Source organism: Eucyclogobius newberryi, unplaced genomic scaffold (assembly GCF_026437365.1).
Source record: "Eucyclogobius newberryi isolate DKJ021-1_F unplaced genomic scaffold, fEucNew1.0.hap1 SCAF_2, whole genome shotgun sequence".
Taxonomy (NCBI): Eukaryota; Metazoa; Chordata; class Actinopteri; order Gobiiformes; family Gobiidae; genus Eucyclogobius; species Eucyclogobius newberryi.
Window position 1 is genome coordinate 1,720,734 of NW_027315834.1, and position 14,271 is coordinate 1,735,004.

At 50.4% G+C, this 14,271-nt stretch overlaps 1 protein-coding gene across 1 annotated transcript; it reads left to right on the forward strand.

Annotated features, from left to right (window-relative positions):
* The first annotated feature begins 1,394 nt into the window (after window positions 1-1,394).
* Window positions 1,395-12,376, forward strand: LOC140367897 (uncharacterized). Its single transcript, XM_072454663.1, has 7 exons — window positions 1,395-3,075; window positions 6,521-6,646; window positions 7,909-7,978; window positions 8,412-8,576; window positions 10,304-10,509; window positions 11,339-11,526; window positions 11,603-12,376. Exons 1-7 carry the CDS (start codon window positions 1,474-1,476, stop codon window positions 12,039-12,041), a joined length of 2,796 nt encoding a protein of 931 aa, XP_072310764.1. The 5' UTR covers window positions 1,395-1,473; the 3' UTR covers window positions 12,042-12,376.
* The last annotated feature ends 1,895 nt before the right edge of the window (window positions 12,377-14,271 follow it).

Sequence of the window (14,271 nt, forward strand, 5' to 3'; positions counted from 1 at the left end):
TCATAAGGTTGTTGTGTGGTGGTTGTGTGGTTGTTGTTCTGTGGTGTGTGTGGTTGTTGTGTGGTGGTTGTGTGGTTGTTGTGTTGTGGTTATGTGGTTGTTGTGTGGTGGTTGTGTGGTGGTTGTTGTGTGGTGTGTGTGGTGTGTGTGGTTGTTGTGTGGTTGTTGTGTGGTGTGTGTGGTTGTTGTGTGGTGTGTGTGTGGTTGTTGTGTGGTGTGTGTGTGGTTGTTGTGTGGAGGTTGTGTGGTGTGTGTGGTTGTTTTGTGGTGTGTCTGTGGTTGTTGTTTGGTTGTTGTGTGGTGTGTGTGGTGGTTGTGTGGTTGTTGTGTGGTGGTTGTGTGGTTGTTGTGTGGTTGTTTATGTGGTGTGTGTGGTTGTTGTGTGGTGTGTGTGTGTGGTTGTTGTTTGGTGTGTGTGTGGTGGTTTTGTGGTTGTCGTGTGGTGGTTGTGTGGTGGTTGTGTGTTTATCGTGTGGTTGTCGTAAGGTTGTTGTGTGGTGGTTGTGTGGTGGTTGTGTGGTTGTTGTGCCGTGGTTGTGTGGTGGTTGTGTGGAGGTTATGTGGTGGTTGTGTGGTGGTTTTGTGGTTGTCGTATGGTTGTTGTGTGGTTGTTGTGCGGTGGTTGTGTGGTGGTTGTGTGGTTGTTGTGTGGCGGTTGTGTGGTGGTTGTGTAGTGGTTGTGTGGTTGTTGTGTGGAGGTTGTGTGGTGGTTGTGTGGTGGTTGTGTGGTTGTTGTGTGGCGGTTGTGTGGTGGTTGTGTAGTGGTTGTGTGGTGGTTGTGTGGTGGTTTTGTGGTTGTCGTAAGGTTGTTATGTGGTGGTTGTGTGGTTGTTGTGTGGTTGTTGTGTGGTGGTTGTGTGGTTGTTGTGTGGTTGTTGTGTGGTGGTTGTGTGGTTGTTGTGTGGTGGTTGTGTGGTTGTTGTGTGGTGGTTGTGTGGTGGTTGTTGTGTGGTGTGTGTGGTTGTTGTGTGGTGGTTGTGTGGTTGTTGTGTGGTGGTTGTGTGAGGTTAGAGTCGTTCTGTTGCTATGGACACAGATGCTCATTTGGATCTGGACTCTGAGGATGGATTTGATTGGCCAATGAACAGGAAGTACAGCTCCACGTTTGTAGCTCTGAGTTTAGCTCTAACGTGATTATTCTTGATTGGAGTCAAATCAGACTTCACACTTTTCCATTGTTGGATTTTCCTGCCCCCCGTGGGGGCCCCCTATGGACCCCCCCATGGACCCCCCATGGACCCCCCCATGGACCCCTCTATGGACCCCTCTATGGACCCCACCGTGGCCCCTCGTGGTTTTACTCATGAATCTGAAAACAACCGTTATTCAGACAACTTCCCAATGACGTCACGCTGGCTGCGGCAGTCACGTGATTCACTACGTCATCACGTCAGGTGAAGGCTGATACCTGCGGTGGGCGGAGCTACCCAGGAGCCAGCTCCCGGACTTTGGCCCCTGGCCCCCGGCAGCGCTATGGCGGAGGAGCTCACGCAGGACGCCGTGCTCCGCTTTCTCCGGAGCCGTGGAGGCTCCGTGACCAACGCGGAGCTGCTGCTCCACTTCCGGCCCTTCCTCCGGGAGCGCGCGGACCAGGCCCGGAACCGCGACATGTTCAAGAGGTTTGTCAACTCCGTGGCGCGGGTCAAACAGGAGGACGGCGTCAGTCACGTAGTGCTGCAGCGAAAGTTCCGCGGCTACGGCACCGGTGCTGGCCCCGGTGCTGGCCCCGGTGCTGGCCCCGGAGCTGGCCCCGGTGCTGGCAGACGGGCGTCTCCTGGCGTCTCTGCCCCGGGGCATGTGCACGTCAGTCAGCTCTGGAATGCGGACAAACATCACAACAACAAGCGCCCGGAGCCCGGGGCCGTCCCGGTCGGGCCCCCGGTGGGGCCCGGGGTTCTCCCCGCGGCCGGGATCATCCTCCACAACAGTAACAGCAGCGTGGGGCCCAACCTGAAGCAGAGCCCTGTGTGTGGAGCTTCTCCTGGGGCCCTCATACCTGACCCCGCCCCGCCGCGGGGACGCACGGGACTCCCTCCCGGAACTCTAGAACCCCGCAGAGAACAATCACCGGCCCCGGTCTGTCCTCTTGGCTCCTCCTCCGCTTCTCTTGGCTCCTCCTCCTCTCCTCTTGGCTCCTCCTCTGCTCCTCTTGGCTCCTCCTCTGCTCCTCTTGGCTCCTCCTCCGCTCCTCTTGGCTCCTCCTCTGCTCCTCTTGGCTCCTCCTCTGCTCCTCTTGGCTCCTCCTCCGCTCCTCTTGGCTCCTCCTCCTCTCCTCCTGGCTCCTCCTCTGCTCCTCTTGGCTCCTCCTCTGCTCCTCTTGGCTCCTCCTCCGCTCCTCTTGGCTCCTCCTCCTCTCCTCCTGGCTCCTCCTCTGCTCCTCTTGGCTCCTCCTCCGCTCCTCTTGGCTCCTCCTCTGCTCCTCTTGGCTCCTCCTCCGCTCCTCCTGGCTCCTCCTCCGCTCCTCTTGGCTCCTCCTCCGCTCCTCCTGGCTCCTCCTCTGCTCCTCTTGGCTCCTCCTCTGCTCCTCTTGGCTCCTCCTCCGCTCCTCTTGGCTCCTCCTCCTCTCCTCCTGGCTCCTCCTCTGCTCCTCTTGGCTCCTCCTCTGCTCCTCTTGGCTCCTCCTCCTCTCCTCCTGGCTCCTCCTCTGCTCCTCTTGGCTCCTCCTCCGCTCCTCTTGGCTCCTCCTCCTCTCCTCCTGGCTCCTCCTCTGCTCCTCTTGGCTCCTCCTCCTCAGCGCCTCCTGGCTCCTCTCTTGCTCCTGACGTGCCCGGACAGGGAGAGGCGTGGGTCAGACCGGTGGAGCGGGTTGTGGGCGGAGCACCACGTAAAGCTCGCCTCCGTCAGAGCTACAGGAGCGCCGTGTCCGTGGAAGATGAGGAGGAGGAGGAGGAGGAGGCGGCCCCGGGGAGGAGGGCCTCTCTGTTCGAGTTGGCAGCGGGACGGGACGAGACGGGGATGCAGCGCCGGGTCATGTCCCAGTCCACACCGGCTCTGGACACGGCGCCGGTCCAGATCCGCCTGGACGAGCGTCACGTGACCGGCCTGAGAGCGCCACCTGCTGTTTGGCCCCAGAAGGTGACGCTTTGACCTTGTAATGTTTGTTACAGGCGTGTCCCGCTCAAAGCCACAGCTGCCCTGGGGCAGACTGACAACTCACACACACAGCACATTGTAAGAGACGGGGAAGGTGGGTGAGTGACACGCCTTTTTAATGTGCGCTACTGTGGTGCTCTTGAGCAAAACACTTTGTCTGTTATAGTTTGTATGTTTGGTGTGTGTCTCCCTCAGTCGGCCCCCGAGGGCCCGATCTGCACCTGAAGGGCTTTTCTCTCTCTTTGTGATTCTCTTTCTCTGTCTGAACGTCTATAACAGCTGCTCATCAGTGCCACGCCCGCTCTCAGCTAAACCGGGCGGGGCCGGGTCGTGCTTGGATGGGACTCCACGGAACCCAAGGTGCCACAGGGGGGCAGCAGTGGCTCTAGTTCAAATGATGTTGTTTCCTTAGGCCAGGGGCCCTCCAAGGGCCATATTCATCCAGGCCAGAGGTGAAAGGCCACGCCCCGATCCTTGGTGTTCTAAGCACGTTTCTGTAAAATACAGACGTTTGGATCTATTATTCTGTCATCTTCAAAAAGGCTGTGTACACACATGTTACACACATGTTACACACATGTTACACACATGTTACACATACACTTTACACACATGTTACACACATGTTACACACATGTTACACACATGTTACACACATGTTACACATACACTTTACACACATGTTACACACATGTTACACACATGTTACACATACACGTTACACACATGTTACACACATGTTACACACATGTTACACACACACTTTACACACATGTTACACACATGTTACACACATGTTACACATACACGTTACACACATGTTACACACATGTTACACACACATGTTACACACACATGTTACACATACACGTTACACACATGTTACACACATGTTACACACATGTTACACACACATGTTACACACACATGTTACACATACACGTTACACACATGTTACACACATGTTACACACATGTTACAAATACACGTTACACACATGTTACACACATGTTACACACATGTTACACACACACGTTACACATACACGTTACACACATGTTACACACATGTTACACACATGTTACACACATGTTACACACATGTTACACACACATGTTACACATACACGTTACACATACACGTTACACATACACGTTACACACATGTTACACACATGTTACACACATGTTACACACACGTTACACACATGTTACACACATGTTACACACATGTTACACACATGTTACACACACACGTTACACACGTTACACATACACGTTACACACATGTTATACACATGTTACACACATGTTACACACATGTTACACACACGTTACACACACGTTACACACACGTTACACACACGTTACACACATGTTACACACACATGTTACACACACATGTTACACACATGTTACACACATGTTACACACACGTTACACACACATGTTACACACATGTTACACACATGTTACACACATGTTACACACATGTTACACACACATGTTACACATACACGTTACACACATGTTACACACATGTTACACACACATGTTACACACACATGTTACACACACATGTTACACATACACGTTACACACATGTTACACACATGTTACACACACGTTACACACATGTTACACACATGTTACACACATGTTACACACATGTTACACACACACGTTACACACATGTTACACACATGTTACACACATGTTACACACATGTTACACACACGTTACACACACGTTACACACACGTTACACACACGTTACACACACATGTTACACACACATGTTACACACATGTTACACACACGTTACACACACATGTTACACACATGTTACACACATGTTACACACATGTTACACACACATGTTACACATACACGTTACACATACACGTTACACACATGTTACACACATGTTACACACATGTTACACACATGTTACACACATGTTACACACACATGTTACACATACACGTTACACACATGTTACACACATGTTACACACATGTTACACACACGTTACACACATGTTACACACATGTTACACACACACGTTACACACGTTACACATACACGTTACACACATGTTACACACACGTTACACACACGTTACACACACGTTACACACACGTTACACACACATGTTACACACATGTTACACACACATGTTACACACACATGTTACACACACATGTTACACACACACGTTACACACATGTTACACACACGTTACACACACATGTTACACACATGTTACACACACACGTTACACACACATGTTACACACATGTTACACACACATGTTACACACATGTTACACACACATGTTACACACATGTTACACACACGTTGCACACACATGTTACACACACGTTACACACACATGTTACACACACGTTACACACACATGTTACACACACATGTTACACACACGTAACACACACATGTTACACACACGTTACACACACGTTACACACACATGTTACACACATGTGTAACATGTTTTACACACACGTTACACACACATGTGTAACATGTTTTACACATGTAACACTCACATGTTACACACACATGTAACACTCACATGTTACACACACACACACACGTTACACACATGTTACACACACACACGTTACACACACATGTTACACGCACATGTTACACATACATGTGTAACATGTTTTACACACATGTGTAACATGTTTTACACACATGTGTAACATGTTTTACACACATATGCTACACACACATGTTACACACACACACACGTTACACACATGTTACAGACACATGTTACACACATGTTACACACACATGTTACACACACATGTTACACACACATGCTACACACATGCTACACACACATGCTACACACACATGCTACACACATGTTATGCACACATTTTACACACACATGTGTAACATGATACACACACATGATACACACGCATGTATAACATGTTACACACACATGTTACACACACATGTTACACACACATTTTACACACACATTTTACACACACGTGTAACATGTAACATGTAATACACCTGTGTAACGTGTGTTACGTGTTACACATGTGTTACACGTGTGTTACATGTTACACGTGTTACACATGTGTAACATGTTTGTTACATGTTACACATGTGATACACGTGTTACACATGTGTTACATACACATGTGTTCATAACATGTGACCCATACAACAACCATGGGTCACATGGTAACCAGCAAAGAGCAAAGCCTTAATCATTTTGAGACGTTTAAGTCTTGGTTTATGCTTTATTACAGCAGTTAAAGGTATTCAAAACTGTTACAAATATGAATAATGTAAAGACGGAGAGAGCGATGGGGGGACACGACAAACCTTGCAGCTGTTCAGACGTCCACATGTCCCTCACCACAGCTGTGTCCTCAGGTGTCTCCAGAGAGGACCGTCCCTCTGATCCACATCCAAGATCTGGACCCAAGTCCCAGACGTGGATCAGACCCAGAGGCTCCATCCAGAAGAAGCTCCTCCCCCCTCACTGTGCGCCACCTCCAGGTTTGTGCCGGTACTACACTTCAGACACCACGGCCCGGACGGGCTGGACTCTGAGGCAGAAGAGGTTTTAATCCCCAAGAATTAAAACATTTTCCAGCTTTATAATAGAAGATAAAAAGTCACTAAAGTCCTTTAAAAAGACAGCAGGACCAGGGGGGCTTGAGGAACCAACCTGTTGTGTGTTTGACCTTCTTTTGTGTGTTTGACCTTCTGTTGTGCGTTTGTGACCTTCTGTTGTGTGTTTGTGACCTTCTGTTGTGTGTTTGACCTTCTGTTGTGTGTTTGACCTTCTGTTGTGCGTTTGTGACCTTCTGTTGTGTGTTTGTGACCTTCTGTTGTGCGTTTGTGACCTTCTGTTGTGCGTTTGTGACCTTCTGTTGTGTGTTTGTGACCTTCTGTTGTGCGTTTGTGACTTTCAGTTGTGTGTTTGTGACCTTCAGTTGTGTGTTTGTGACCTTCAGTTGTGTGTTTGTGACCTTCTGTTGTGTGTTTGACCTTCTGTTGTGCGTTTGTGACCTTCTGTTGTGTGTTTGTGACCTTCTGTTGTGTGTTTGTGACCTTCTGTTGTGTGTTTGTGATCTTCTGTTGTGTGTTTGACCTTCTGTTGTGTGTTTGACCTTCTGTTGTGTGTTTGTGACCTTCTGTTGTGTGTTTGTGACCTTCTGTTGTGTGTTTGTGACCTTCTGTTGTGCGTTTGTGACTTTCAGTTGTGTGTTTGTGACCTTCAGTTGTGTGTTTGTGACCTTCAGTTGTGTGTTTGTGACCTTCTGTTGTGTGTTTGACCTTCTGTTGTGCGTTTGTGACCTTCTGTTGTGTGTTTTTGACCTTCTGTTGTGCGTTTTTGACCTTCTGTTGTGTGTTTGACCTTCTGTTGTGCGTTTGTGACCTTCTGTTGTGTGTTTGACCTTCTGTTGTGCATTTGTGACCTTCTGTTGTGCGTTTGTGACCTTCAGTTGTGCGTTTGTGACCTTCAGTTGTGTGTTTGTGACCTTCAGTTGTGCGTTTGTGACCTTCAGTTGTGTGTTTGTGACCTTCAGTTGTGTGTTTGTCACCTTCTGTTGTGTTTTTGACCTTCTGTTGTGCGTTTGTGACCTTCTGTTGTGCATTTGTGACCTTCAGTTGTGCGTTTGTGACCTTCAGTTGTGCGTTTGTGACCTTCAGTTGTGCGTTTGTGACCTTCTGTTGTGCGTTTGTGACCTTCTGTTGTGTGTTTGTGACCTTCTGTTGTGTGTTTGACCTTCAGTTGTGTGTTTGACCTGCAGGGATCAGGCTGCAGGGCGGAGCAGCGTCCACAGGTGGCGCCCTGGAGCAGCTGTGAGGAGCTGCACACAGGTGAGTTCAGCTGTTTGATGATTAAATCACAAAGACCACAATTGTTTAGATGGTTAAATGTCTTTTCTACTCTCATGTTGTACTTCTATTGCTGCAGTACTTATATACACCTGCAGTATTTATACTTTAAACATAAAATAAGAAACTTAAGACAAACAAATCTATGTTAAAAAAGTTACAAAACCAGCTGGAGCGTGTCCAGAGCGTGTCCAGAGCGTGTCCAGAGCGTGTCCAGAGCGTGTCCAGAGCGTGTCCAGAGTATCTTGAACACGCAAGAACGGGAATGTTTTCTACAGGGGACATGTGTGGACAAACTGCAGATGGACATACAGGGGACCGGTGTGGACAAACTGCAGATGGACATACAGGGGACAGGTGTGGAGGGACGGCAGATGGACATACAGGGGTCTTCACTTGTAAACATCTGTCACAGGGGGTCTTTATGATGACAAGGAGGGGACTAGTGATGGCTCCACCCCTCCGCCAGCTCGGCTCCGCCCCTCTGTTGTCCAACGACGCAGCAGTAATCTGAGGAGCCGCATGTGTCTGAGCGTGGGAGCAGATCTGGACCAGATCATGGACGAGGAGGACCACCGAGGTGCAGAGACATCAGGGACATTACATGACGTACAACATGTCACATGTATGACACATGTATGATGTATGTATGTCATATGTCACATGTGTCATACATGTGACATACATGTATGATACATGTATCATACATGTATGATGTCACATGTATCATACATGTGACACATGTGACATCATACATGTATGATACATGTATCATACATGTATGATGTCACATGTATCATACATGTGACATGTCACTTGTCACATGTATGTATGATACATGTGACATACATACATCATACATGTGACATACATGTATGATACATGTGACATACATGTATGATGTCACATGTATCATACATGTATGATGTCACATGTATCATACATGTGACATGTCACTTGTCACATGTATGTATGACACATGTGACATACATGTGTCATACATGTGACATACATGTATGACACATGTATGATGTATGCATGTCACATGTGACATACATACATCATAACATGTGACATGTCACATGTTATGACATGTGGATAAAACGGTTCAGAATTTCAAATAGAGCTCCGCAATTATGGAAGAAATAAATCCTAATCTCGGTGTCCTGTTGTGTCCTTTTGTATCCTTTTATGTGCTGTTGTGTCCTGTTGTGTCCTTTTGTGTCCTGTTCTGTCCTTTTATGTGCTGTTGTGTCCTGTTGTGTCCTTTTATGTCCTTTTATGTGCTGTTGTGTCCTGTTGTGTCCTTTTGTGTCCTTTTATGTCCTGGTGTGTCCTGTTGTGTCCTTTTATGTGCTGTTGTGTCCTGTTGTGTCCTGTTGTGTCCTGTGGTGTCCTGTGGTGTCCTGGTGTGTCCTGGTGTGTCCTGGTGTGTCCTGGTGTGTCCTTTTGTGTCCTTTTGTGTGCTGTTGTGTCCTGTTATGTCCTTTTATGTCCTTTTATGTGCTGTTGTGTCCTTTTATGTGCTGTTGTGTCCTGTTGTGTCCTTTTATGTCCTTTTATGTGCTGTTGTGTCCTGTTGTGTCCTTTTATGTCCTGGTGTGTCCTGGTGTGTCCTGTTGTGTCCTTTTGTGTCCTTTTGTGTCCTTTTATGTGCTGTTGTGTCCTGGTGTGTCCTGGTGTGTCCTTTTGTGTCCTTTTTGTGTGCTGTTGTGTCCTGTTCTGTCCTTTTATGTCCTTTTATGTGCTGTTGTGTCCTTTTGTGTCCTTTTATGTGCTGTTGTGTCCTGTTGTGTCCTTTTATGTCCTGGTGTGTCCTGGTGTGTCCTGTTGTGTCCTTTTGTGTCCTTTTATGTGCTGTTGTGTCCTGTTGTGTCCTTTTATGTCCTGGTGTGTCCTGGTGTGTCCTGTTGTGTCCTTTTGTGTCCTTTTGTGTCCTTTTATGTGCTGTTGTGTCCTGGTGTGTCCTGGTGTGTCCTTTTGTGTCCTTTTTGTGTGCTGTTGTGTCCTTTTATGTCCTGGTGTGTCCTGGTGTGTCCTGTTGTGTCCTGTTCTGTCCTTTTATGTCCTTTTATGTGCTGTTGTGTCCTTTTGTGTCCTTTTATGTGCTGTTGTGTCCTGTTGTGTCCTTTTATGTCCTTTTATGTGCTGTTGTGTCCTGTTGTGTCCTTTTATGTCCTGGTGTGTCCTGGTGTGTCCTGTTGTGTCCTTTTGTGTCCTTTTATGTGCTGTTGTGTCCTGTTGTGTCCTTTTATGTCCTGTTGTGTCCTGGTGTGTCCTGGTGTATCCTGGTGTGTCCTGTTGTAGTCCTGGGGGGAAGCGAGGCGGCTCGTCTCCACCGGCTGCACCTCATCTCGTCTTCTCTGAGCCTGGGACACATGTCCTCGTCCTCCCTCTCGTCCTGCTCCACGCCTCCTCGCTGTCACAGCCTGGCCGACCTCACTGACCGGGACACACAGAGGGACACGAAGAGTGTCCCGAGCACGCATCATCAGGACGGGCACAGCAGACAGGTAACAGGACAGCAGACGGGTAACAGGACAGCAGACGGGTAACGCGACAGCAGACGGGTAACAGGACAGCAGACGGGTAACGCGACAGCAGACGGGTAACGCGACAGCAGACAGGCAACAGGACAGCAGACGGGTAACGCGACAGCAGACGGGTAACGCGACAGCAGACGGGTAACGCGACAGCAGACGGGTAACGCGACAGCAGACGGGTAACGCGACAGCAGACGGGTAACGCGACAGCAGACGGGTAACGCGACAGCAGACGGGTAACGCGACAGCAGACGGGTAACGCGACAGCAGACGGGTAACAGGACAGCAGACGGGTAACAGGACAGCAGACGGGTAACGCGACAGCAGACGGGTAACAGGACAGCAGACGGGTAACGCGACAGCAGACGGGTAACGCGACAGCAGACGGGTAACAGGACAGCAGACGGGTAACGCGACAGCAGACGGGTAACGCGACAGCAGACGGGTAACGCGACAGCAGAAGACGGGTAACAGGGCAGCAGACGGGTAACAGGACAGCAGACGGGTAACAGAACAGCAGACGGGTAACAGGGCAGCAGACGGGTAACAGAACAGCAGACGGGTAACAGGACAGCAGACGGGTAACAGGACAGCAGACGGGTAACAGGACAGCAGACACACACACTCCTCCACACTCCTTGCACACTCCTTGCACACTCCTTGCACACTCCTTGTACACTCCTTGCACACTCCTTGCATACTCCCTGCGCACTCCCTGCACACTCCCTGCGCACTCCTTGCACACTCCTTGCGCACTCCCTGCGCACTCCCTGCACACTCCTTGTACACTCTTGTGCAGAGCCAGCTGCCTCTGGAGGAGCGAGAGCACCTGTGGCTGGTGAAAGCTGCTGCTGGGACCTGGCCTGACGTCTACTCCCTGTTCAGAGAAGACCCGTCTCTGCTGCAGAGGAGAGACTTCATCTCTGGCTTCACCGTTCTGCACTGGATTGCGAAGCACGGAGACCATCGCGTCCTCAACACGCTCTGGTGAGAACTGTCCTCACAGACTGGAGACTCCTCTGCCTGCTGCTGTGAGACATTCCTCTGTCCTCTGCTGTCCCAGGTACGGTGTGGAGAAGGTGGGCCTGGAGTTTGACACCAACACTCAGTCCTCCTGTGGCTACACTCCTCTGCACATTGCAGCCATCCACAACCACAAGAACATCATTCGGCTGCTGGTCAACAAGTTTGGAGCCAGTGTGAATGTGCGAGATGCAGCGGGTAAGAAAGCCTGGTCCTACCTGCCTCAGGAAGCACCACTGGACCTCTTTCAGCTGCTGGGAGCGCCTGCTAGAGCTGCCCTGGGGCAGAGAGGAGTGTCGCAGATGTTGGCTGCACCCCAGACCCGTCAACAGTCACAGAAGCGCCGCAGACGGCACCACTTCTCCTCGGCCTCCCGCGAGCGCCCGGCGGCTGGAGAGGCCAAAGTGAAGAGGACCAGCTCTCTGGCATATCTCAAACAAAAGGCCCTGCTGAAGGTCAGGGCTGAGTGGGCCATCTGAAGATGTTCCTCAGGGCTGAGTGGGCCATCTGAAGATGTTCCTCAGGGCTGTACCTGTGCTCCAAACCAGAGGCAGGCATCAATGCAGAGACCCCCAAAGACTGCTCCCCAAGTTTCACCCCTCTATGGGCACAGGCCTGGGATTATCTCAGTCCACAGTGACCCGCACTGACCCACAGTGACCCGCACTGAGTTCAGCAGTATAGGACAAAGGAGACTTTTTCTGATTCTGAATTGTTACTGGATCCTTTACCCAAATCCGTGTCTACTCCCTCGCCCTGTCCCACTCCCTCGCCCTGTCCCACTCCCTCGCCCTGTCCCACTCCCTCGTCCTGTCCCACTCCCTCGCCCTGTCCCACTCCCTCGCCCTGTCCCACTCCCTCGTCCTGTCCCACTCCCTCGCCCTGTCCCACTCCCTCGCCCTGTCCCACTCCCTCGTCCTGTCCCACTCCCTCGCTCTGTCCCACTCCCTCGCCCTGTCCCACTCCCTTGTCCTGTCCCACTCCCTCGCCCTGTCCCACTCCCTCGCCCTGTCCCACTCCCTCGTCCTGTCCCACTCCCTCGCCCTGTCCCACTCCCTCGCCCTGTCCCACTCCCTCGCCCTGTCCCACTCCCTCGTCCTGTCCCACTCCCTCGTCCTGTCCCACTCCCTCGCCCTGTCCCACTCCCTCGTCCTGTCCCACTCCCTCGCCCTGTCCCACTCCCTCGCCCTGTCCCACTCCCTCGTCCTGTCCCACTCCCTCGTCCTGTCCCACTCCCTCGTCCTGTCCCACTCCCTCGTCCTGTCCCACTCCCTCGCCCTGTCCAACTGTCCCACTCCCTCATCCTGTCCCACTCCCTCGTCCTCTCCCACTCCCTCGTCCTGTCCCACTCCCTCGTCCTGTCCCACTCCCTCGTCCTCTCCCACTCCCTCGTCCTCTCCCACTCCCTCGTCCTGTCCCACTCCCTCGCCCTGTCCCACTCCCTCGCCCTGTCCCACTCCCTCGCCCTGTCCCACTCCCTCGCCCTGTCCCACTCCCTCGTCCTGTCCCACTCCCTCGTCCTGTCCCACTCCCTCGCCCTGTCCCACTCCCTCGTCCTGTCCCACTCCCTCGCCCTGTCCCACTCCCTCGTCCTGTCCCACTCCCTCGTCCTGTCCCACTCCCTCGTCCTGTCCCACTCCCTCGTCCTGTCCCACTCCCTCGCCCTGTCCCACTCCCTCGTCCTGTCCCACTCCCTCGTCCTGTCCCACTCCCTCGCCCTGTCCCACTCCCTCGTCCTGTCCCACTCCCTCGCCCTGTCCCACTCCCTCGTCCTGTCCCACTCCCTCGTCCTGTCCCACTCCCTCGTCCTGTCCCACTCCCTCGTCCTGTCCCACTGTCCCACTCCCTCGCCCTGTCCCACTCCCTCGTCCTCTCCCACTCCCTCGTCCTGTCCCACTCCCTCGTCCTGTCCCACTCCCTCGTCCTCTCCCACTCCCTCGCCCTGTCCCACTCCCTCGCCCTGTCATGGCCCTGTCCTGTCATAGCCCTGTCATGGCCCTGTCCTGTCATAGCCCTGTCATGGCCCTGCCCCTGCACTGGGCAGTCAAAGTGTTTATATTATGGCACTATTATAAAAGTATTATGTTGACCAAATATTGAATGCACTTAAGCTTTATTTTTTTAATCAAATGTGCCACTTTTAAAGTGTTAAACATGTTGAAACGTTCTGGTGAAACGTTCTGGTGAAACGTTCTGGTGAAACGTTCTGGTGAAACGTTCTGGTGAAACGTCAAATGTGGATAAAAGGGTTTTCTGTTTCTACGCTTATGTGTCATTTTTACACATTCCACGTTACTGCGGTCACTTCCTTTGAGGTTTCACTGGTCATCGCGAGGTCATTCACCCTCAACAATCATCACAACTATTTCATTTATATTATACATTTATACGTTTATACGTTTAGATAAGATAAGATATTCCTTTATTGTCCACACATAGGGAAATTTCATTGTTGCAACGCAGTAGATACAGATAAAAGGACAGATAACTTACAGGAAGTTTAAAAAACACTCTTAATAGAAGAACTAATATAAACAAAACCTCTTATAAACAAAAACTCTCATTTCTTAATAAGGAATGAAGGGGAAAAATAAATATATATTTATTATATTATTTATTATATCATTATATTTATACATAATATATTATATTATAATTATAGACTGTTTATATATTTATACGTTTATAGATGTATATACGTATATATAT

What these genes read in the sequence shown, in the direction of transcription:
- LOC140367897 (XM_072454663.1), top strand. Translation starts at nt 1,474, where the DNA reads ATGGCGGAGGAGCTCACGCAGGACGCCGTGCTCCGCTTTCTCCGGAGC. An exon ending in TCACTGTGCGCCACCTCCAG is followed by an intron (nt 6,647 to 7,908) that starts GTTTGTGCCGGT and finishes TTTGACCTGCAG; the next exon opens with GGATCAGGCTGCAGGGCGGA. An exon ending in CGCGTCCTCAACACGCTCTG is followed by an intron (nt 11,527 to 11,602) that starts GTGAGAACTGTC and finishes CTGCTGTCCCAG; the next exon opens with GTACGGTGTGGAGAAGGTGG.